This window comes from Adelges cooleyi, unplaced genomic scaffold, assembly GCF_023614345.1.
Source record: "Adelges cooleyi isolate 19-005CV unplaced genomic scaffold, UGA_ACOO_1.1 ACOO_flye_CR_arks_rails_tigmint_CR_PRNA_9, whole genome shotgun sequence".
Taxonomy (NCBI): Eukaryota; Metazoa; Arthropoda; class Insecta; order Hemiptera; family Adelgidae; genus Adelges; species Adelges cooleyi.
Genome location: NW_026096579.1, coordinates 14,587,205 through 14,613,443, shown reverse-complemented (window position 1 = coordinate 14,613,443; position 26,239 = coordinate 14,587,205). Strand labels below are relative to the sequence as shown.

The 26,239-nt window shown below is 32.5% G+C and overlaps 1 protein-coding gene across 3 annotated transcripts in view; it reads right to left on the bottom strand.

The window, feature by feature from the left end:
* Positions 1-1,683: 1,683 nt before the first annotated feature.
* The window catches only part of LOC126846218 (aryl hydrocarbon receptor protein 1), a 37,571-nt gene continuing 13,015 nt past the window's right edge, over positions 1,684-26,239 (bottom strand). The window contains exons 2-11 of one of the 3 annotated variants that reach the window (XM_050585472.1): positions 8,499-8,614; positions 8,271-8,360; positions 6,071-6,292; positions 5,804-5,994; positions 5,357-5,463; positions 5,126-5,267; positions 4,395-4,877; positions 3,869-4,206; positions 3,406-3,775; positions 1,684-2,200 (exon numbers count right to left, since the gene is read on the bottom strand). In XM_050585472.1, coding sequence (XP_050441429.1) covers positions 2,011-2,200; positions 3,406-3,775; positions 3,869-4,206; positions 4,395-4,877; positions 5,126-5,267; positions 5,357-5,463; positions 5,804-5,994; positions 6,071-6,292; positions 8,271-8,360; positions 8,499-8,609 — 2,244 coding nt within the window. In that variant the 5' untranslated portion in view covers positions 8,610-8,614 and the 3' untranslated portion in view covers positions 1,684-2,010. Of the gene's footprint in view, positions 2,201-3,405; positions 4,207-4,394; positions 4,878-5,125; positions 5,268-5,356; positions 5,464-5,803; positions 5,995-6,070; positions 6,293-8,270; positions 8,361-8,498; positions 8,615-26,239 lie in introns of all 3 variants that reach the window. The other 2 variants (XM_050585473.1, XM_050585471.1) reach the window with 2 other exon arrangements.

Genomic DNA, 26,239 nt, shown 5'->3' with positions numbered 1-26,239 from the left:
CAGTTGGTACTGATACTGTTTGATTAACTTAATATATTTTTAGTTTTTATATCCATGTGCTACCTATTAAACCCCTTTTGTTAAATGTATGTACTTAAAATTTAATGGGTAAATAGTAAAAACCTGTTTTGGACATCATTGCTGGGAATAATGTTGAAACTTTAACCTTGATATTTGCGCCATGGCATACTTTTTTTCGAATAAATGTAATTTGTATTATTTATATTGCATTATAGCTCTTGAAAAAAAAAACTTTTATTGTCAGTTATTTATCAGTTTAACACTCTCCAAATGTGCTCAGACTGTTTTGATAGTTTTTCTTAATTTTGCTATTTTAGTTTCAGGGCTTAATAAATTGCCTCGATGGGTATCTTTATCTTTTCTTGCTCATTCCAGATAACGTATTTTTTTTATGAATATAATTTATGAGAATTTTTATCTAGTATTACAAAATAATTTTATTTTTTAAAATTCGATTAAATACCAAATAGTACACATGCCTGTAAGTTATTTTATCTATTTAACATAATTCACGGCGTAGAAATGATGTAACATTATAATAAATATACTTTTTTTTTATTGTAAGGTATATATAATAATATAGCAAAGCCTTACGATATCGATGAGTATAATATTAATATTATACTTAAAATTATAAGTATAGTAAAACCGTATTGATTACTGCAGTCTTTCGCAAAAGGATTTGATAATAATTTATATTCATGTATAATCAACTTGTATGTACAGCTGGTATATAAATAATTACAATGAAATGAAAAACGAATAAAATAAATAAATACAAATAGTCATTTATACAATAGTAGTAAAATAGTATAATAATAAATTATCATAGAAGATTCGATACGGGCAAATTGTTTTTGTAATCATTTGTCCTGTATAATAATAATAATAATATGTACAATATATTATAATATATTTATACAAAAATAAAATATATACATAATAATATAGGTACACGTTGAAAATATATTATTAAAATAATATAAAACATTATAATATAAGTCAAAGGCTCGCTGTTTTTAATGAGAAAAAAGAAACTTAGGTATAAAAAGCGATAATCGAAATTTTACAATAATATAGATTCGTATATAAGTTTAATTTTAATTATTTATCAATATAAACTTCTACTTAAATTACAAATTACACTATTTATGAATTATAATAAATAATTGTATAGATAGCGATTACAATTCAATGTTCATATCACAGAAACAAACGATAAAACTAATGTACAAAATGCAATCATACAAAATGTCCAAAATAGTACCTAGTAATTGTTGTAGAATTAAGAAAAATAAATTTGACATGCGATTCAAAATGACATATATTTTGTTTTATTATGAAATCTATTTTATTTTGTGCACAAATCAAATAATATATAAAGATAAGAGACCTCTAGCATGTAAAACGACAAAAATTGGCTTAAATATAATAAATAAATTACTAATACAACTAAACAATATATTAATATAAATATATATTGTATAATTATATTGCACAATCTATGGATAATAATACTATATTAAGCAGGTTTAATGCAATAATCAGTGTAGCAAATTTAGGAACGGAACAACTGAAATCACCGCTCTATCCATCCTCGGTAGTTTAATTAATTATTCAAAATCTAAATAACCTTATTTTTTTTTTTTTATTTATTTATTTTTTTTTTTTATTAAATATTTTTTTTTTCGTGAGGAGCTACTAATATCAAGACTAGAACTGGCAGTAATATAATATTAAGTACCTTACTGTGAGTAAGAATGAACGTTTACATTGAGTTATTGTTAATCCAGTCAAAATTCAACCGTTTCGGTACTTTAATATTAATTTATATAATTTTTTCAAAAAACCATTTATTTTTTCCACGTTAAATGTGTATGGTTTGGGAAAAAAAAGTCATTCCGGAATGAGCTGTAATATTATGATTTGTAATCTTATTATTATTTCCTGATTGCCTGGACCATCATCATTGGTTGAGCAGTGTGTTGGTTACCTCCGAGATGGACAGCAGAGGACTGCAGTCCTGTGATTTAATCTGGACGGAGACGGACTCGGGTATTGCGATTGTGGAGGCACAGCCGGTTGATGATGATGAGCACTGTGATTGTACAGATAATTGTTGTGGTAAGGCGAGTCGTGATAGGCATCCGTGCTGTTGCTGTTGCTGTCGGTGTTGCTGCTGTGGAAGGACAAAAAAACAAATAAGTATTTTTTAACCGTGTGCTTATAAAAAAAAACGTTATGTTAAGTATAACGTACAACGGTTTTATTTAATAAGAAAAATATGTATAAATTAAAAAAAAAAACGCGCGATGGCAAAAACAAAACAAATCAAAAAAGGTTTTTTCTATCAAAAAACATGCTCTATTAAGTGTTGTTTGTCATGACAAACAATAGATAAATACTTTTATAAGTTTATATCGAGCTAATAATAGTAATGACGTTAACTATGTTGTATTATATGTTTATAAGGACTTACAAAATATATGCATCTTGCAAGTTGTTAATTATTTTTTTTAAATAATCATAGGTACTCTTAATAAATCTACTATATTTAATCGGGCTCATATTTAAATAGTAAGATCTGAGACACAAATGTTAAGAGGGGGTAGACACAAATGTTTGTAGGATCAATGAACTAATTTCATTAAATCTGGCTCTGTACAGAACTGGATGTTAAAATTCGGAGGACTAGAGGCAAACAAAATTTTGAGGTCAATTATTCTGACTGGAACCAGTAATTTATATTGTTATGTTAATATTGAAATAGTATTTTTGAGCGTTAAATAAATTTGAATTGAACAAATTCTGACCTAGAGTAACCTACGTTTTTAATTATTTCTACAATAAAGCTAAGGATTAACATGTAAACACCTGTATAGACACTATACTGGGCAATATAATTAGTTAGTTCAAGAAGAAGATGTCAGGCGGGGAGGTATTAATTTCTATTTTTTTTATTAATTATTGTCAAATTAATTTCGCTATATGTCAACATTTTGAAAATATAAAAAAATTATAGTAAACAGAGTTATAGCCAATAAACTGCGATATGCCACGAAATCAAATTCAAAAACCTAATAAACAAGACTAACATACAACTATACAAGACAACATATCTAAATAATAGTAAATTTGTATTAAGAAAATGGCCATCTCAAAACGGTCACACTCTAATCTTAAAATGGCCGTCCTCTGTAAATGGTTTTTGATAGGTTTGTGCTAAGATGTACCTATTTATTTAATTGGCAAAATATAAAAAAAAAAAATAATAATCTAATGATATAAGTAAATAAAACACAATCGCTTTGCGCGGTGCTTGGAATAAAAGCACGAACTAAGATACTAATACAGTTTCTTAGTTCGTGGATAAAAGACACTCACTGGTGGTGGTGGTGGTGATAAGCATAGAAGTGGTGCGGTGGGTGCGCGTGCGGGGGTGTCCATACCTCAGCGCCCCCGGTCAGATGTTGGTGATACTGGTGATGGTGGTGGTGATACTGATGGTGGTTGGCGTACGCTGGGCTGGGCGGCGTGTCGGGCTGCATTTCCGTCAGCAGTTGAGACTTGAGCCCGTCGGACGACGACGACGGCGGCGACATTTTCTTGGGCTGCAGCTGATACGGCGACGGCGGATGGCCGTTGGTCTGTGGCGGTGTCCTCGAGTCGCCGCCGTCGCCTCCGCTACTGCCGCTGCCCACGCCACTGCCGCCACTACCGCCCGGCGATTGGTTCGGCGACGTCGACGAATTCCCTACACACGTTCCCCACATGAGTACCGTTTGTCTAGGCGCGTCCGAATCGGACTGCATGCCGTACTCGGATTTCGAGTCTTCTATTTTCAAACCGTTTGGTATCGGCGAGGAACTCTTCACCCGGAACTGGACGTCGCACAGCGGTATCAGGTACGGCGTCCCCTGGTCCATGCACTTAGAGACGTCGTTCTCCGCCGACCCCTGCTGCTGCTGCTGTTGCTGTTGTTGCTGGTGTTGTTGTTCCATCGACACAGGAGGCGACCCGTACAACTTGTCGCAGTCCCTGTTTCCGGCCACCGCGGTCAGTTGGTCATACGTGGGTAAGCCGCATTGGACCGGCGGTGCCCTAGGGTTAATGTCCAAAAAACCGTGTCCCATGTACGGCGTACTCGCCGGCGTGTGGTACTCGGTGTAATAATTGCCCAAAGGCCTGCAAAATAATAAATCGGGCGTTCATAATAGAGTTACGCATGAATGTTTTATTATGGACAATTGATGAACTTTTAAAACTACAACTACATAAAGTTTATTAAATTAATATATTAATAAACATATTAAATTATTAATAAAATAAAATGATATTCGTGAAAAATTAATTCCTCAATGAGAAATACCTACCTGTACTGGAATAGATTGTCTGTCGTCGTCAAGTAGGGTATCCGCGTGTCGTACAAAGTCTGATGGTAATTCGTTTGGTAGCCTGCACCGTTGTCCGGCATGGCGGTACCGTTGTACGGCGCGGTCGAGTAGAGTGCGGCCGTGTTGAGATTTGTGTAGAGCACGTCCGCCGGGGCTGCCACCGGTGGCACGGACGGCACCTGTACCGTTGGATACTCGGCAACGGTCACCGGCGGCGTGGCCGCAGCCGACGCGGAAAGTTTTCGCTTGGTACGGCACGTGGACAAGAAGTCCCGTAGGTGAGTTTTGTACCGGCGTCTGGGCTGCGATGGCTGCGGTTGACTAGTGGGCACGGCGGCGGGTGGCAGAGTGCCCGTCAGCTGATCCGAGTCACTAAAGTAGCTGTTGGTCAAGCCGGCGTCCAAGTAGCTCACCTTAAAGTCCATCGTCCGTTTGCCCAACAAATCTCGGCCTTCTTCTTCCCTGTACAATTTGGTAGAATAAGTCTTACATAACTATAATAATAATATATATGTATATATTAATGTATATGTATTAATATGTATATATATTTTTGGTAATACATTGGGAAAATACACTAATGTTGTATTTTTGGAGAACAATAACATAGTTAAGGGTTTACTAACCCAGATAAGAGTGGTAAACAGCTAAGTGTCGGTGAATTCGTCATTGCCATAGGTAGCAGATATTTAATTATATAATATACTCACATCAACGGCCTATGCGTGCCTATCACGAAATCAGGTTTTGAGTTTTTGTACACCAGCCTGGAACTGGTCTGCAACCATTGCCACGTTCCCTGTTTTGTTTGCACTCTGTACGCTATCATTCCCGAAGCACCGGTCTTTAACACTGTTGGTGCATACAAAAAAAAAAAAAAAGAAACTTCAACATAAACGCATAATAGCATATTTTGTGGGGATCCAAATCGGAGTACTTACGTTCTTGGTGAGCACTGGCCACGTACGCTAAGTCGTCGTAATGGACCAGGTCGTATCCTCCCATGTTGGCCAGTTCGGAATCGCAATAACCCAATAATAGTTTGCCCCTGAAAATAATAGAATACACGGTGTATTATACTTTCATACTTTTTGGAAATTTATTTTTAAACAATGGCGTAGTTAGGGGGGGGGGGTAATAGGGTTTAGATCCCTCTTCCCATTTCATCCGAAGCTTTTAAATGCCAGCGTTTCACCTCGATAATGAAGCTAATTTAGCCGCTGCTAGTAAGTTTATTACTGTATTTATAAATTAATTTATTTTGATCAAAGATACATTAAGACATCAATTGGCCTATTTGAGTAAAACTAATAAAATACTTGTTATAGTTTTAAAAATAGTTGAAAAAAGTCCTCAGCGTTACTACATATGCACACTATAGCACAAACCTTTGGTCCATGGACACCAGGCTGAGATCGAGCTTGTGTTTGCTCTTGAACATTACTTCCTTGTGCGGGATTTCCAGCAACGAAGGCGGCCCGAACGGCGTGCACAATGCAAATAAGCCCAACGGAGGGGGTTCGTCCGACTTGCGGTTTTGGCCGTGGATGACTTTGATCCGGCCTCGGACGTCCAGTCTCTATAAACAACAATTATGGTAGGTATGTAGGTAGGTATAACGAGAAGAGTTGAGCCTCTTTAAGCTGTTTGTGTACCAAAAATCCGGATGTGTTGTCCAAAAGACACCTGAAGCGGATGGTGAAACTGCGCTGCAGCAGGCGACCGTTGTCGGGGTGCAACGCCTCGTGCAGAGTGATGGACGGGGAAGGGGATCCTGGTTCAGACGGTAAAGCCGAGTTCCACATAAGTTGTCTCTGCAGTTCTTCCCGGTCCTCGGAATGCACTAGCTCGTAAACGGACTGGTGCACGATGTCGGACTGCGAAAGTAAAATCAAATGCATATATTATAACGGCTATCAAGGTCACTTCCGGTATTAAAATATACAATAAATGCATTAAACCGCACATGTGTAATATCGATAAAACCGTTGTGCGTTGGTCATGGACATCAGAGGGGGGTATGGGATACTAAAATTAGCACTTTTCAAAATACCTATATTAATTTTTTTAGAGAAATATTTGTTAGAAAAAAAAATATAGACCTAATTTTAAGTTTTACGGTTTGTTTAATGCAAACTCTGTGTAGAAAACTCTATATACATAGCCTACTACTCTGGATCTACCTAACTGTCTAATTTTCACATCTCAAGCCATTTATAAAACAAAAATGTCTAACTAAGAGTAACGGTTTTAATGTGTATAATAAATGTTGTGTTCTTTAAATTATAACGCTTGCGCTATTATAATATGTTTTAAGGCTGATTAATACATATGTAGGTATGATTAAATAATAAATTAATAGCATTAATTTTAATTTTAATAATTTCATTGTTTCATGCATATTAACATTGTGTGCACATTCATTTATAGCTGTTATTTCCGTGTATAATATATTATAGTGGCTTTAAGTCGAGTAGTGATACTTTGTGACCATATAGTCCACAGACATTTTAATAACATATATATATATATATATATATTGTGTACAATATTAGATACAATAATTATTATGAATATAATACTTATTTTAGAAATATTAAGTACTAAAGCATGTAATGATTTGATGTCTCGCATATACGAACGATCAGTCGGAAGTGTCCAAATTGGAAACCGCCAGTATTATAATAATTATATAATTACCTGTATAATAAAATTAAAATACAGGAAACACAGTTCACTGACCACTGAAGTCCCCCGCCCCCCTTCGCCTGCGCTTCCATTCTTTTTATCCATTCATCAAGCCTCGAAACATTTTAATAACATAGAAATCTACGAATATTATGTATTTTTGCAGTATTTAAATTTTAATTTAACACACAATAGTGTAGCGGGTACTCGTATAATGGATGAAAGCAAACTGGTAATTTTTATCGATTTTGGAACAAAATATTATACTGGTGTGACTTGAAGTGCTGAAGACAGTTGCAGGAAGATAATAAATATATTATTATGATTGCTTAATCCTCCCCATCTTAACATGGACATTATGTTTCAGGATTATTGGTCTATCTGGAAATACACAACGTTTAAATAGTAAATTTTCCTTTTTTAAATTACAGTTAGGGTTATCGAAATGCTAGTGTGGCATTTGCTCCACTACGTCCAACTTAAAGCAGTCCCTGCATTAACCTGTATATATAATATTATAATCTTATAAGATGATTTTACAGAGTTTTGTTGATTTATACAATTAACAAACGAATGAAAATACAGTTTGACAGTTTACAACTTCTTTCTATTACACACCCAGTGTATAATATGTAGTGTTGGATGGCGTTTAATAGCTGGCAATAATAATATTATTTCTCCCCTAACAAAAATATTGTCGGCGGGCAGATGTGAATTCAGTACACTCCATATATGTATAGAGGTATGTTCAATTAATTTGTCGACGAAAAAATTAGTATATTATTTTATTATTACAATACATCATTATATTGTGATATAAACAATAAAAACGTATTTTATTATTATACGGTTTAATATACATTGTATATTGTATTTCGTTTCGCTTTATATCCCATTGCAGTACATCTGTATAATATTATGACAGCTGTTGAAAGGTTTGAACTATAATGTATTACACTATCATATACCTACTCCTACAGCTAATCAATCGAATAGTAAAATATGTACAACATAGTTATAAATGTATAAAATATTCCATGGCGATATAGGTGATAATAATTATTGTCAGGCGGTTAAACTTACTGGAAAACGGGTGCTTAATAATAAGGGTATGTCTATTGAAAATGAGCATAATTATGTAAAATATATTGTATATAATACACTTACTTGATGGAAGCCAAGATAATTTTCTATGGTGTGCGTAGCAAAAAACACCTCGCCGTCGCAGGTGAGCATCACTAAAAATCCGTTTAACGCCTGTGGAACGAACAGAAGAGGATGTTAAGGGTCATTTTGCTATATGAAATCAATGGTTTTGCCAAAACATTTGACAGGTAAAAGACTTAACAAAACCACTGTTTGGGCTCGATTTAAGAATTCATCATTACAACGTACTTGTAGGAACATGTCTCCGTCCAAGTGCAAGTGATGAGGCTCCGGGCACGTGCGCGAACGCTGGTACTGGGAGCTGGTAACATTGGCTTGTTCTTCTTTGGACTTGTGCATTGTGACTGTATTAACACATAAAAAATAAAAAATAAATACAATCATTAATCCGACAGTGTGAATGTAGTAAAAAAAAAAATGCTGGTCATGATTCACTCGAACGACCTTTAATTATTATATTAACCAAACAGCAAATCACCACCACCCTCTTCGCGATGATCGTTTAATTTTGAAAAGTGATACATACTAACCTACCGTTGAGTAAATATAATTATTTTTTATGAATAGGTTGTTTTTTTATTGAAGGGTACCTTACTTTTTTAAACGCGGTCAAACGGAATGCATTGTTCTCGACATTATATTACTATGGTTTTGTTGGGTATAGGTATTATCATTATTTGTATAGGTACAACATGGAAATGCTACCTATTTATATAATATTAACTGTGAACATGGTGTATACTTGGTAACTGGTATACTTATTTCTGGTGTACACACAAACAGTAGCGTTTGAAAGTCTATAATATATACATATATAGTGTAGTGCAAAATTGTGAATATGTACTAACCGAATATTGGTATTTGGTACTAAGATTAAGACCACATTTTATAATAAGTGTTCTGGCAAATTTTTTAGAGTGATTTTTTAGTTTTCCAGAGTGTCCATTTCTGGTCATAACTGTTGAATAATTTGTTCAACGTGAGTAGACCATTTATTAGCGTTAACGTGTTTACGGTGCAGACAACGATGGCAAATTATTATTAGAGTTTAATATGTAGTAAATAATTATACCATAGAGAATACAATATAATAACACAATATTATATTATACTCAATGATTGTACCAAGTTATCATTTTCGTTGCCGACGGCATTGAATAAAGGTCAGGACGTCATGCGGTTTGAGATGATATATTTTATGTTTATTCGAGTTCGGCGTTGTTATGTTTTAATTTGATTAGGTTTTGAGAGGATAACGGCTATTTATTTAATGAATATTTTTTTCGTCGAGAACAAAGATTATATTTACATAATATTTTCGAAAAAAAAATTGTTGATTAATATTTTTTGTTAGTCGATTGTGCGGTGTGCCTAATTCGTGTTCACAGCCAGGTGACTTTAACATAATATGACATTATATCATAGATTGAATATACTCAGTTATATATTAATTATACTATGACATATTATTCATATTTTTAAAATATTAGATTTTCTTTGTTTTTTTTCCACTATTATTGTGGTCGATAAAAAATAACATTAACACAACGCTTACAAATTGTACGTGCGGTTGTAATGAAGGATTTGCATTAAAAAAACAATGCAACAAAAAACCTCATAATAATATACAAATATTAATAAATGTGACAACTCGGCGTGGGAATATGTAAATTTTATGTGATTTTTTTTTTTTTTGTATAAAATTAGTAGTCTATATTTTTATTTGCTGTTGGCCGCAGAGCCAAGTCGACTCGAAAAAAAATGTCTTAGAATAAAAGGAAATCGCGCATGCGGTGTGTGTGTGTGCAATAAATCCGTATAGTAAATAAATAACGAAAAGACAAATACATAAATAATGATAAAAATTATCGGCCGCCCGCTGGTGATGGCTTATTTACATCCCAAACAAATCGTAACCCATCGGCGCCCCACCTTAAAACGACAGCTAACGAGCCTAGTTTATTGCCTCTTGTACACACCACGTTCACGGTAAATATATATATATACAGGTGTATATAACTCCCTATTTTTTTTAATCTCATATTCTTTCTTCCTTTTATCCTTCTACGTTATGTTATTATATATTTTTATTCCCGTCGCCGCCGTTTTTTTTATTATCATTCTCTCTCTCACTCTTACTATCCCGACGGCGGCGGCGACGACTCCGACGACGACGGTCTTTCTTTCAGTGGTATCGCTTTAATTAACCGGAATGAAAATTATTTATTATTGTGTACACAGCGTTACTCGACCGGATCGCATAATATAATATACTGCGTTATTTTTTTTCATATTATTTATGAATATTATCAACCGGGCGTTTATTGTACATAAACAATAATACTATAATAAACGAAAAATAATATCAAATCCGTATTCCGTTTAAACCGGAATCATAAACTTGGCCCGTGAGGCGGCGGCCGTGTATACATATGTATATATATATATATACAGGTATACATATTATGTACACGTGGGTAATTGTATATTGTTACAAACACCGCCAACGGTAGGTAGGTACGAGCAACCCCTGTAACGGTGAAGTTTTCCTTTAGCGTGCCGTCCTACCCCTACAGCCCGTTTCTGGAGTGACATAAATATGAAACGTCAGATTTCTGAAAAGTAAAAATACACTTTGAGCGCGCAACCCCTCGTCCTACTTGCACGTGCTTTGCTTTCACATGTTACCATGTACATCGTTTATATATATATATATATATATATATATAAGTTATAATAAACATAAAACTTTATTATACTTACACACAAGAATATACCTAACTATATACATATATCATGTACACACGCGGTCGGTTTTCGCGGCGTATCATTGATTGGCGGTGGCTGTCGCCGTGGGGGCGGTGGTAGACCGTCGGCCGCACGCGATCTTATGCGGTAATCCCTCGGGCCGTTTGCGGGCACGGTTACCATGGGCACCTGGTGTCAAAACAAATCATCCCCACGCCGGCCGAGTGTGTATAAACGGTTCTGTGTCACCCGTCAGCCCCTCCCTTAAACCCCCTAAACGCGCGCGCTTAATGTTGCACACGGTACAATGTTTAATATCAACATCAAACGCTTAGATTTTGCTACCAACATATAATATTATAATTTACACAACCACATTTTCCATCTAGACTTGCCATAGGTCTGAGTTGAACTGTACAGCCTTCATCACATCACAAAAAAAAAAAATTACATAATTGGACCAACTATGTATTTTTTCCAGGCATATAATATACTATAACAGCTAATCGGTAAACTACCCCATTATACACCCTTCCCTCTCCCCTACCCCAACTAAATACGCTACTTTTTATCTAATTTTAATGCAAACCAAACAAAGATAATTATTTTTTCTAACCATAAATTATAAAAGAACAATATTAAAATTATAGTTGGGAAAATTAAGTATACCATTACATCTCTTTTTATTGAAACTTTTATGTAGAACCATATTTTATTGGGTAAAAACGTGTTAAGTGGTACAGTGCAGAGAATTTAAACAGAGTATAATATACAAACGCAGTCTAAGATTTAAATATGAAATTGTTCAGCTATAATAAACGGTTGGTTACAAACAATTCTAGCAAGTTTTTACATACATTTTGAATCTTGAACATCCTATAATAATACATCCTAAACGTACAGCTAACGCATGTCGTATGCGCATTCTTACTGTGTTTACTATCTACACATTTATAACGTATAAGCGATTAAAACGAATGGACTCAAAGAAGTGCAAAAAATAGTATAAAAATTAGAGAGTCCATAAATTGCAATATAGGCTAACCCCCCCATTGGATGAATGAAAGAATGTGTTTGAATGGTCCTTGAGAGGGCGAAGACGTGTATTATGTTGTAAAAATTATATCAGTGGTAGCATTGCCTGGACGGCGTTATCCAGCTGCGATCGCACGGCGCGTTTATCGTAATAAAAATAATATATCTGATAATATATTTTTATGACTTACATGAGATTATATAAAATTTTTTTATTTTTTTAAGTCCTCCTCCGTCCGTCGCTGCTGTCCGCGTATCGACGTGTGGGAACCTCGTATCGTGAATTATACACACACATAAACTCTATTTTAGTAATAATATAATTGTTATTATGAAAATGTACATTTAATATTTATAATAGGTACATATTATACGCGAACGTCCACGTCAACGTCTTATTATAATAGCCCACACGAAAGCGCTTATGCTTTTATACAGAAACCTCAAAGTACTCGTTTGTGTAATGTAATATTTGTTATACTAAATATATATTGTAATTGTCATAAAATGGGCCCTATTCCATTTGTACTACACTAAAACTATATCAACAAAATTAAATAATACATAATAATATGTAATGGATATCGGCCCATTTAAAACTGCAAAAACTGTTTTATGAGTATTGTATATAATGTATTATAATTAATCCTCTTGGGGCCTATAAACATATAGGTACTAGGTCCTATTAATAATAATTTATCATTATACAACCTACAACTCTTTACGTTTTGATGTAATAAAAGCGTTTTTTTGTTTTGAGGTACACCTATTATTATGATTATAGATACAATATTGTAGGTATCTATTATGATTCTTACCCGTACAAGTACCGTTGTCTTGTAAGACAAGAATAAACGAGTTAGGTTTGATTCCTAACGCTCAAGCTTAAAGGATCTTAAATATGATCGACTAATAACTCTGATCTTGAAAAAAATGTACTCAGATCATATATTGTTGATTTGTTTTTTAGATTTTGGTACGTTGAATATAGTGTATACTTTTAATTTTTTTTATCTAACAGTTAATATACATTGCTATAATTTGCTAATTGCTTTTGGGTTTTCATCAGTAAACATAAAAACTATTTCATTTAGCTAATTCCTACAGTTCGAAACAAATATATTCAAAATTTAAGCAGTAAACCTATAGTTTCACTATTGTTAATCAATTAATTTTCAATTTTTAACTATAGTTAGGGTGCAACCGGTCATTAGTATAATTGTTATTTTTTTTTATTAGATGTTCTATCATTAATGTAATTAGTTGTATTATCGATTCAAATTAAAAATCACAATGAACGGATTGTTTTGCGGTATTATACAAATTATAACAAGCATGTTTATTTCCAATAACAATTATACTTAAAATATCTATAGATTAATATTTATTAAAATATTACTATTTACCAGAAAAAATGTGTTGAAATACGACGTTTAATAATCTACTATTCGACGGCGAATACTTAATTATAAGTATAAAAGTTGCGTTTCAAGGGTGGGCAATATGTTCATCTATCTATACAGCGTATAACGTCATTTACATGGAACATAGTAATTAACTATCGCGTTGACCTCGCAGAAGTCAATTGTTTAAGTGTATGTCTAATTATCATTATGGAAGAACAGTTAAAAAATTATTTATAATAGTAATAAGCAAATATAAATTATAAACCGTGACAATACAGTAGTAAAATGTTTTTTTTAAATATAATTCAAACAATTTTCATTATACATTTTCAGCTGTTCCTTTTGTACTACTAATTCACTAATGAGAAAGTGGCAGTATTATCTGAATACTAATAAAGACATTTGGGTTATCTCAAATGTCAACTAATTACTTAAAAGTGTATATATCTATACATATTTTAAATGCCAATGGTAGTTTTAGATTGATATTCTAATTCGCAATACATCTTTTTTTCAATATCATAAATAAATAATTGGAAAATTAGGAATTGATAATTTAATTATGTTTAACAGAACTAAATAAACTGTAAGCACTGCATAATTAATAAGATAGTAAAATGTGTTTTTACAAATGGTGATAATGGTTTTTTAACCTTAGAACATTTTCATTATTTAAGAACTTTCTCGATAAATATTCATGTCGCATATTATAATGAAATTATTAATTATACTAAAAAGGTTAAACACTTTACTTTGTTCATAATAATAAATGTTAATAAGATTCGATAAACATATACTGATTTGTCATAGTAAATGTAGGTTAAAGGTTATTATCATAATTAGGTTCATATAGGTATGAGTGCTCTGAAAAAAATTATAATATGGTTGGAATAACAAAATTAATAGTTAGACCAAGTTAACACTTAGTAGGCCCGCCTTTTTATTTAGTTACTCCAACAAAACATTTATCGTGTCCCTATATATTAAGTATTAACCATAATTTTACTTGGTTCAACTAAAATAATAGTAAATAAATAATATAGGCACTATAAGGAAATATAATTACTAATTATTAATTGTAACTATCTTATATCACTGCGTACAGACAAAGTTAAAACTGCGTTCTGCAAAATTGTCCCTTTTGGGTTTTGCCTAAACGATGGCTAATGGCTTACACTTTTGGTCTTGACTAAATTACTTATAAATATATTATTAGCAGTTTTTTGCTCTTGTTGTGGTGCGTCCTGCTTTGACCCTATATATATTTAAACCTATACTTATTATAGGGGAAAAAAAACAATTACCATTTTAAGTAATTAATTTCCGTAGCAAGAAAGACGAACGGAGGGAGGGCGATGACATCATCGCGGTGGAGGGGTGTAGAGAGGAGTGGGCTTTGCCTACCGTCAAAACATCTGGCTGTTTGATTTATATCTGTCATTAGACTTATATACCTATATAATATACGGTAGGTGTAATTACCCGCGGCCACCACCACTGCTATCATGTCCCAAACGGTCACACGTCAGCTGCTGTTGTAGACCAGTCCACTCTCTCTCTCTCTCTTTGCGATGTCCGTCTGACTGTATATAATAATAACAGTAATTTATGAATATACACTATATATTACGTACACGTGTGTTGCACTTTTATTATTATACCTACTACTTGTGTCCGAGTAAACCGTATGCTTAATAATATTAGGTACTTGGAATTAGGGGTGAACGCCGGCGACCATCGACCGGTATAACGTCATAATAATATCACAGATTAAATAAAACCAAATAGTGCACTTCATTGTAAAAACAATAGATTTTCATATAACGGTTTTTGAATGGTTCATACTTAATGTAGTAGGGCCAAATAATTGTGCCGAAAATATTGTACACTATTTACAATAATAACGTAAACTGATAAGAAATAATGATAATAAGTGGTCAAATAACAATGGCGGATGGTAATAACCACGAACGTACATATAGTACCTATACTATTTTAATAACATATTACAGATGTGTGAACAAATTTCTTTAACCACCCTGGAAAACGGAAGAATAATTTTTTTTATTTTTTGGTCACACTGACCAGAGATTATTATAGTTTACTTACATTTTTTGGTTCTATCTGTAATCTGTTTTTATTTAATCTGTGATAATATGCTGGCAAACCGCAGTAGCTTTTTTTTTTGCGCCAGGGTTTTCCAGGAACTACAGCAAATCCGGCATAGCTCAATAATATATGTTATAACACGGGCAATACGGCAACGAGTAAGAATATTAATGTATAGGATAAAAACAGAACGATAATTTTAAGTTATTTTTTTAATTGTATATCATACCTATTAGTGTAATATAGTGGATGGCAGCCGTTGTAAAATAGGCCACATTTTTTGGTGTTCCAGGCCGAGTAGGAATATCATAAACCAGCTTTTTATTACTTGTATCGACCTAACATTAAAATAATAAAATGTACATTCGACTGTAGCATAATATATTATTGTCGTTATGCCGCAATATCCACGGTATTTTTTTTTAATATTATTATTATTCTTGTATTTTAATTAGTATATTATACTGCTCCCGCCGTCACCGCAACAAATACCTCTCCCCTATATATAGATAGTTACGGTCGAAGGACTTTTACAAGGGCACCCTTGTGCCAATGCACATGCCCCAAAAATTACATACCGTATTATAATAATTGACAGGGTCAGCTTGCTGGAATAATTACCACTGTCAGGTAAATTATACGTAGATGGCTTATTGTATACACCAGTGGGTATATATAGGTAGTACCTACCTATACCTAATTTACGTTAGACCTATGTTTAAATATATAGTTTTCGTAAAGCCCATACGTGTTGACGGGTGTGAATGTAAAATTGCGTCAAAACATAGAAAATATTTTTGATGTGAAGCTGTATTTTTCTAACATCATAAGACTTGTACATATATTACTATATAACGCATCAGGAAAACTGACATCCACCGAGAAATGTATACATTTAATAATATACCTATATATACACTGCTATAAGTATTAAATGGCGTCGTCAAGTTAAAGAATTGGCGTGACGGATGGAAGCATATTTTTGAAGATGATTGGTCGGTATGAGGCCTTAAAAAAATAAAAAATATCTTAAACAGTTATAGGAGAAAACATTTTGCCGTTTCATGCTTAAGTTGTTTTGATTTCTGGAGAGTTTGCTATTTATTATTCAACTTATTAAAAATGTATAGTAATATATAGATACATTAAAATTTAGATCTGATTTACTGAAAGTATTTTCAACCGGTTTGAAGTACAAGATTTCTAATAACATACAAATATAAATTTTGGTTCTTATTTATTATAAATTAGATAGTAACAATTAAAAAATGAATACTACCAAAAACTAAAATGTATTTTCTAAAAGCCAAACAAATTTTAAAACGTTTTTACACAATATAATAATTTACATAATTACATATACAATCTGATAGTGACGTAATAATTTCAACATTATTTTTTTTTTTGTGTAATTGTTTTTTCTACAAAAACAACGCAGTGTTTAATTTGTTAACTTTTCACAAGTAAATTATATACTCTGCTTGTCCTTCGAAATATCGACAGTCCTTTGTTGAGCGGAGTTTCGAAAGTTTTTAGTTTGTTTACGAATACACAAAGAACAAACTTTTCGAGTAAAGCCAATTATATTTTCCTTTTTTTCTTTACTTTAGCTCGACCGACCATTTTTGTATTTAAATAATATTTGACACTAAGAAAATATATATTTTACTACTCAACTTTATATTAAAACTATTTTGTTATATTATACCTATATCAATTAGTGTCATTGGGCTTATAGCCAGTTTAAATAAATAAATAAACACTCAGGTTGTATTGAACGGAAGTCGACCAACTAATGAGTTTAGGTTAGTGAGGAAGATTGTATTAACTCTACTAAAAAAAGTATAGTTTATAATATGAGTCTTAAGGCGCATTATTTTGTTATGTCGATTACTTTTTACTCGAGAACCCTTTTTGATTTGACAGTTATTCGCATAATTTTTTTTAAAAAGTATTCAAATGGTTTGTAAGTGATTTTTTCAAGTAATTATATTTGAAAATGTTATTTCGTATAAAAATCTAATATATTCTACATTTAGAAAATATAGGAAAACTATAGTAAATATAGGAAGACAATTTTTAAAATAAATAAATAAATAATTGTAGTATAGTTATTTGAATTATTTTAAAAATTATGATTCGAATAAGAATGTACATTTACAAATCTTTGCCAATACGTCTGTCGGTATTGCAAATTATTACCTGAGCATACAATGCATAGCGCCAATGGCTACATTCGACATACAATACACGTATGATAGCGAAATCCTATATCATATTATTATCATTGCTATACCTACACATATAATATGGCATATACGTCGACACACGCAGTATTTAGTCATATTATTATGACGTTTCTTATATGGTATACATACATAAGTGTGTGTGTGTTGTTTGTGTACAGGACAAGAAAAAGTAATATTATTACCGCCGTCTGTCCGCTCCTGGATACTATATGGGACACGGGCATAATATACCGACGTTATTATACATGTTAGCCACCGTTCGCCTACTCAACCTGTTGTAATGCCGCTGCGTTGTTCATTAATAATTAGCCGTGCGCGAATGCTCTCATAATATAATATACCAGAGGACCCCTGGCGACGGCTCAAAAACATCTACCAGTACATTACATATTATTATTTATACGGCCGTTTAAAGGATTTCTCTCTATTCCTGTCCGTTTGTTATGTAGGTACACTCCAGTTCCACCACATAACATACCGTGTATGTACTAACCGTACTACCGTTTCATTCAATGAAAATTACAAGACAACGTTCCTTTAAAATCTAAATCCAAAGCTCGGGCAGAGCTGTGCAGAGCTTGACTAGTTTAGCCTGTGAAAACTCGTTTAAGCTTGGTTCCTTAAAAAACAAAGTAAAAAAAACCCTCGTGGGCCATTCCAGTTCGATTACTGAAATTTGGGAGATTTTAAAGTATTTTTGGAATATCCAAAACTACCCAAGCTCCTTCCCTATATGTAAGGAGGTTTATAGGGCGCCATGTGTATTAATGGTCCGCCAATTTATCCTTTCTATCTATACCTACAATTTGCTTAGCTTTATTGTGTTTTTACAATATAATGTTTCTTTTATGTCTGGAAACCTTCGATATTTTCTAAGCCGCTGAAAAAATGTACTTAGTGGGCCAAAACTTAAAATAAAATTTACCTCTTCTTATATATTATGTGTACACTGGGCGGTTGAAACTTGTATGTAGGGTAAGTATTATTATTATTTTTTTAAATATTATATACATACATCTCTAAGCTGTACGCACAAAACATTATATCCAGCAGAGCACTATACATACATATTATAGTACCGGCTATACATTATTGCTTTTTTTGTTAATTGCAGTAACTTTCTTCGTTGTTGTACACACACACACAATATATATTATATAGGTAGAGGTACATATTATGATTATTGTAACGTTGCCCCCGTGGCGTTGATAGTAATAACTAATAACGAACGAATAAAAATTGTACAAAAAGAATACCGACCGTGTATTTACGGCTTATAGTAGGTATATGCACCACAAATAATTGTATCGCAATTGACATATTATTATTATTATTGTTATTATGATTACCCTATTATCATTATAGCCGCACGTTGTTCTAACAACATTGGTTGTAATGTATATATATATATATATATATATATATATTATGAATATCAGCCTACTCTTATATGTTTGAATGGACTTAAACCATATAAATCTGTTGTTATACGAAATCACTTTGTAGAATACCGCTAGAATATTAATATCTATAGTCAAATATATCTATGTATATTATAATGGTATCCTATAGACATAGATAGGTCCAATACAAAACGTCTTGACCCTCTAATTAACAATTGAAATTTGAACTAAATTTAAGTGTCCTTTATAAAATAAGCAAATACTGTAAGTTTAAACATTTTGTCTCTTTAAGATTCAACTTTAGTAGAAAATTTGGCCAATTAAACATGTCAAATGACTGATAATATGAATTGTTGGACGTAGCCCGTTCGGCTTCCGTTTTTTCTAAACGGCTCCCATTTTATGAAAAGTGATAAGTTAAAAAATCACAATTTTGTTGAAACTATTTTTTTTAAAAATATGTTCTGATACTTGATTTTATTATGACAATTAAAAAATATTTAGCTAAATTAAATTAAATTTCGGAAACAGGAAAATTAATGATTTATATATTTTAAAAGACATAATAAATTATGTTGGTAAAGCAGTTTTGGTTTTCATCACTCTGTTGCAAACAATCCTGTTTATGATTTAGTCATTTTTTTTTATGAAAGGAGTTAAGTAACTCATTTGTTTTTGAAAAGGGTCGTTCAATTAAAACTCTTGAAGTTTTTTTAAAATTAATTTGAAAAATTGGTATTTACAAATTTAATAAGTGTAGTGCATAAGAATTAAAATTATTTTATACATATGTTTTGACATTTTCATGTCTTAGCTCTGGCACATAACCGAAAAAAGTGTTACCAAAAAAGCGTTCTTTACAAAAGCGTTACAGGCGGTAGGAGAAAGGGGGTAGGAGATAAGGGGTAAGAGATAAGTGATATGTTGTACGTTCAACGTTCAAATTAGAACTAAATGATAAATTCAAAATAGTTTAAGGGCTCAAATTCTCTATGAATTGTTTTAAGCCAGATATTAAACACTACAATATTAACCAGAAACTTGATGTTTTGATATACTAGTTTGTTACTGCTTCTTAATATACTATATCATTGACTATAATTCCACCACTACTCTAAATTTATTCGGTACTTCAACGAGACATGAAAATGCTCTTTCGTGGTTGCAGACCATACGAAAATTGTATATGAAAATCAGTTATTTTTAATTTTCCATTAGTTGAACTTTTTGAACTAAACCCCTTTCATAAATAATAATTTCAGATGTCCTATGTATTGTGTATATATAGGGTGGTTTTTTTTAAGTGATCCACTTAATATTTCATAGAGTTTACCGTTATTGAATTTGTTTTCTTAGTGATTTTATACAATGTGATCTCAATTTTTTACAAATTCTCATCTTTTTAGCCTCCGCCCCCCCCCCTCAAATTATTTGTTTTTATATAAACATTTGAAACGTATAAATTGTATATTATTATTTTTTACTTGAGAATATTTTACTGAAAATGTTGACTGGTCGGTAACCACTTTTGGATAATTGTTTTTAAATTTCAATTTAAGTTTAAAGTTTAGAATGAGAGGAAGAGTGGTGTGTAGTACTATTTTTATCTGCGCACATTACTCAATCGCACTCCCCTTCTGTCCTAACTTGTACATATGAATTTTAACAAATGCCTTTAAAAGTACTATTTTAAACTAAATATCAAACGAAAAAATGTTCTCACTAAATGTAGGTATACAAATATTTTACTACTAAAAAATAAATGTTAACAAGGATTTTATAGAAAAAATGACTGTGGCAAGAAATTTAGAAATCCTGTATATATTTATATATATATATATATATATACTATGTGTTACACAGTTATTTTAAAACTTTTATACAGGGCGATAACAAAATAATATCATAAACTATTAAAGTTTAATGAACATTTTGGAATTGTTTTGTAAACAACAAATATAGTGTTAAAAACGCATATTCGACAACAAAATACATAATATTGTTTTCTGTCGTCCAAAATTCATTCGACCACTGGTGCGGTATAAACTTGACGGCATTTGACTACACGCAAGTACTAAGTAAGTAAAAGTATTAAGTAAGTACAATCAGGGTTGCAATAATATAGTAATGCCCGTGTTCAACCACTTAGAGAGCGCTCTCGCGATGCCGTCTACCCTATTATGTTCAGTCAAAGGATTACAAAACGAAACCTTGTAAATCCGCGAAGCCAACAAATGTCGGTAGTTGACGGAATGTTGTTTGAATACTTATTTCTTTACTTCTTATTTTTCTCCATTGGTCATACCCCGTTAATTCCATAGAGCTTTGCCAACGGGTTTGATCGATGCTGTCGCCACCGGAATCACATATTGTAGTTGATAATTATACTATAATATTGTCATAGAGAAGGTGTCAAAACAACAATAAATTAATCAGTTAATCAGGCACAATATTAGTAAAACTACAGGGCGTTTGTCGCCAAAAATAATCATATACAAAATGTTAAAACCAAATTTGAACAGCGCTTTCGGTTTTCAAATTAAAAAAAAAAATACCTATCGCATATTATTTGTATAGACATTTCATATAATCAAGTGTTCTATATAAAAAAACGCATAAAATATGTAAAACCAACAAAACTTCTCAGCTACACGTATTAAAACTTAAACTGTAGACATCTAATGTTTTGTACAAACGATTGTAACTGAAGAAATCAAAAATATTTATATACAGTCATTACACCAATAGGTAGTTTAGTCAAAATTGTGGGTAAAACACAAACCGACGAATATTCTAAACGATAAACAGTTAATTTTGAGTCGTAACAAATGTTAGCATCAATATAGGCCCAATTTGGGGAGACTTTTAGTGAGCCTAACAATGCAACTAGTACCCCTAAAAATCGATTGTGTTTCATACATCAAGAGTTGACTTTCTTGATACAGCTTTTCCAACAATTTTCATACAGGAAAGTTACATGTGCCATCCAAATCTAAATATCTGAGGAAAGGATAAAAATAATTCAACTAACTAGACCTCCTAATTACTGAACTAATTATTACACACCACAGTTTAACTTTTAAGTTAAGATTTCGCAAAAAAAATTGCCTTTACTTTACTTCTTCTAGAAATGGTCAGAGTGGCGTCCCCTAAACACGATGCGTTTCACATTAAAATTTAAATGCGTCGTGTGTTTTGTCATGTCAGAGGGTGGTCTGTTTTTTCTTTGGCAAACGGTATAATAATAGGCAATAGCAGTAATGTCTAATAACAACAACAACAACAATATAATGATATCGTTTTGTGACTTGTGTTGTTGTTGTGGAGTACTCGCGCCGCCGCCGCCACACCGGTCGCGGTCCATTACACACCGTCCAGGCCCGTTTTCATTGTGGCGAAATGTTTAGCCGTCTCGTTTGGCTGAACGCAACTGGCTCGACGCGCGGTTCCGGGTCCAGCGAACGCACAAACGCACCCTTAACCCCCTCGTCGCGTCCACAACGACAGCTATAACCGTTGTGACTGTATACATATAAAACGCACACAATGCGCAGTGTTGACCACACACCCACGCCGTGTAAGTATACATTTACATTTGCAGTGTACGATACACATAATATAGCCAATACGCGCGGTCAACAGCACACCGGATACTGCAGCGTATCGAACAGGTCCGCCGGCAAAACATTGCTCTCTCCCCGGGGCCTGTTTTTGCCACGTCCGACGTGCAAAGAAACGTTAAAGTACAATATATACCAGGCAAACGGAAGTCCGGTCGTTTAAGCAAGTAAGAAGCTAGGAAGTCAATAAAAGTATACGCCACTATTGAAGTTTATGTTGGCCCTTTGATGCGGCAGTTCCTTGTTTAATGAACGGTACAAAAAAAAAAAATTAAAAAATCATGTTCATTTGTCTAATGTGAAAAGAATCATAAAAACCAATACATTTATTGGCAATTGTGTTTTCAACTTATTATTTAAATATGGGCACATGTAATGCAGTTTAGTTACCAGTCTCTCTTTTTTAAAAATCGGATTTTTAGAAAATTATTGTCCGATTGTGGAAAACGTATGTAATTTTAGAGAACAATTTTTAAAATTGTTTATTAGATGGTATACAGTGTGAATTTTGGTCAAAATTTAAATGCACTATTGATAAGAGTTTAATAAATTATAAGTAGTCCCTAAAACGGAGGATGGTAAACTCCTATAAAAGATAGTGTTGTCTTTTACACGGAATATCTAAACCTACTAACTAATTATAAAATTACAAAAATTGTATTTATATAAGTTTAAAAGTTTAAAAATTAGTTTAAATACCAATTTGTAATACAAATAACGATAATTTGTTAATAATTATATTAATACATGGATATAATACAATAAATTATAAATTTAAAAAAAAAACCAATGAAGTCAAAATTTGTTGTAAAAAAAATAATAAATAAATTACAAAACTTTATTTTTACAACAGACTTTTTTTTATTGTGGATTTATGTCCTTATTGAGATTTAGTTTTTTCTTCTTTAATATACTATATTTATACTTTGAAATTTTTCTTTAATTTGTCTTCGGTTTTGTGTATCAGAACTTCTATTACTTTTATATAATATATATGTTTCGATGTATACAATATGTACTAGATACTTCTTTTAAAACATTTTTCTATCTGTTTGGGACGTAGGTAAGTACTATTCTTGGTTAAAAGCTCACTTTTGTAGGAGGATACATTTTTAACGTCTCAACCTATGAAAGCTTCACACAATACACTTCTTATGGACGGTTTTATCGTTCCTCGTTTAAATAGGCGCCTATCTACTTACAAGTGTGCGGCGGTTATGAATTTTTAAGTCGAATTGGCAACGATTCATTCGAAATCACCATATTATTACTATATATGGATAATAGTAGCCGACGACGGGAAGCGATGAAACGAGAACCAATTGTTTGCAAAAGGCTTTACAGTAAAGACAAGGCAGTCTGGGTAATACTATCGGATCGAGTTACTTACACTGTGACGGATTATCTCTCTTTGGTTTTGGCGATTTTTTTCTATTTCTTTTTTTTTCATTCTAAGTATACCCGGCCTGTAGACTGGTTTTTCTGCGACGCGGAACGGAAACCCAACACGACCGTGTATGACAACCACCGGATCTCTATCGAACCGCGATTAACCACCGTAAACCGGTTAAGTTTTGGCATTTTGTCCGCGGCAGACTCTTAAGACGGTTTTGATAAATATTAAAATCCAGACCGAGATGTACAAAAAAAACACGTGGTTACCACCATTAAGTGTGCATAAAGAACAACTGTTTAAACAATTATAATTTATAACATGGGCATTATGTTTTTTAACATCATATCTTTTCACTTATGCGATATTAATGGGTAATATTTAACCCTTAAAACTACATATTGCTTCTTAGAGTATATTATTTGCATTATAATATAACACCACATTCGTTCTTTTAGCCGTTTTATAACAATTGGCTAAATTGCATTGCTGTTGTTCGAGACCTCATTTATCACTATTCTGTCTATTTCTAACTTGTTTTACTGTTTCACTTTCAACATGCTCTATAACCATTCCTATCTGGTCTCTCCCTATTGGCGCCACTCGCAAACTTCCTTTTAAACGCATTCCCTATTCTGTTTAACCTATAGTAGGCATAATAAGACCATACCATGTAGATCTTAGTAGATAAACTTAACGAGTTGAGACAATATCATTATTGCAGTAAACGTGCAAACTAATCACAAATAACATGGACTGGACAATAAAGAGTTCTGTACCTATACCTAGAGATGGATGACCACGTTTTACAATTATTGTTTTGAAACTATACAGGGCGATCCAACTAACGTAAGCCTAACGTTTCAGGTACATATTTTACTACCTTTTTCAATATTTTGAACATTTTTATCACCAATCATTATAAGCCAAAATGGGGGATTTTTGGTTTTTTGAAATGGCAACATACGTTTTTGACTACATAAATTTGTAGAAAAAAAATTTAAAAATATGTTAACGTTTGAATTTTGAATTTTGAATTTATTTGTTCATTTGTTATAGCATTAAAAGATTTGATTTTTTTTACTGTATTTCTTAATATTTTCAATCGTTACTACAAAGACGAGTAGTTTTATTACATAACATGAAAATAATTTGACGTGTTACCGTACTCTTTATCATAATCAGATATAATAAATAACCTGTAATCTAAGTAATCTGTAAATAAAAACCGTATGTCTATCATTATTTAAAAATCTTTTATAGTGACTTCCTAGTTGTTAGAATGTTATCGCCAATAAGACAATGTGAACATGAATGTGAATTTTATGTGCTATCGGTTTTGGAAAACCAAAGAAATATGATAATTATTAAGAAGAAATGTAGTATATTGACAAAATCATAGCTAATGAACAGATAAATGAAAATTCGAAATTCAAACGCTAACATTTTATTTTTTGTCTACAAATTTTTGAAATTAAAAATATAATTTGTTGCCAAGTAAATAAAAACCAAAAATCCCCTTTTTTGGCTTATAAGAATTGGTGATGAAAATTTTCAAAATATTAAAAATGTAGTCAAATATTATGTACTACTAAAAGTCTAAGGAAAAAAAAAATTCTCAAAATATTCATATTTTCAGAGAAAATTAGCGTCTTATACGTTAGTTGGATCACCCTGTATATTGTATATTGATCCCGACGCACATTTTTTTTTAGTTTTTTAAATCATTTTTTAACGATTTGCCGGCAGGTGAACGGCTACTGCTTGTACAGGTATATACATAATTTTTGCAATTTGTTCGCAGCATTTACAAGTATATTCGAATTATATTGCTTAATACGTGGGACCGTTTAGATAAAATCAATCGGGGGGCGGTTTCGAGGGGCTTGACCTCATCCAAAATTCCGGTACGGTTAGGAACCATATTCAACCTACCGTTTGTATGTGTAGTATTGTATACAATATGTTAGCAGTTATAGTTATAGTATATACACAAACACACACAC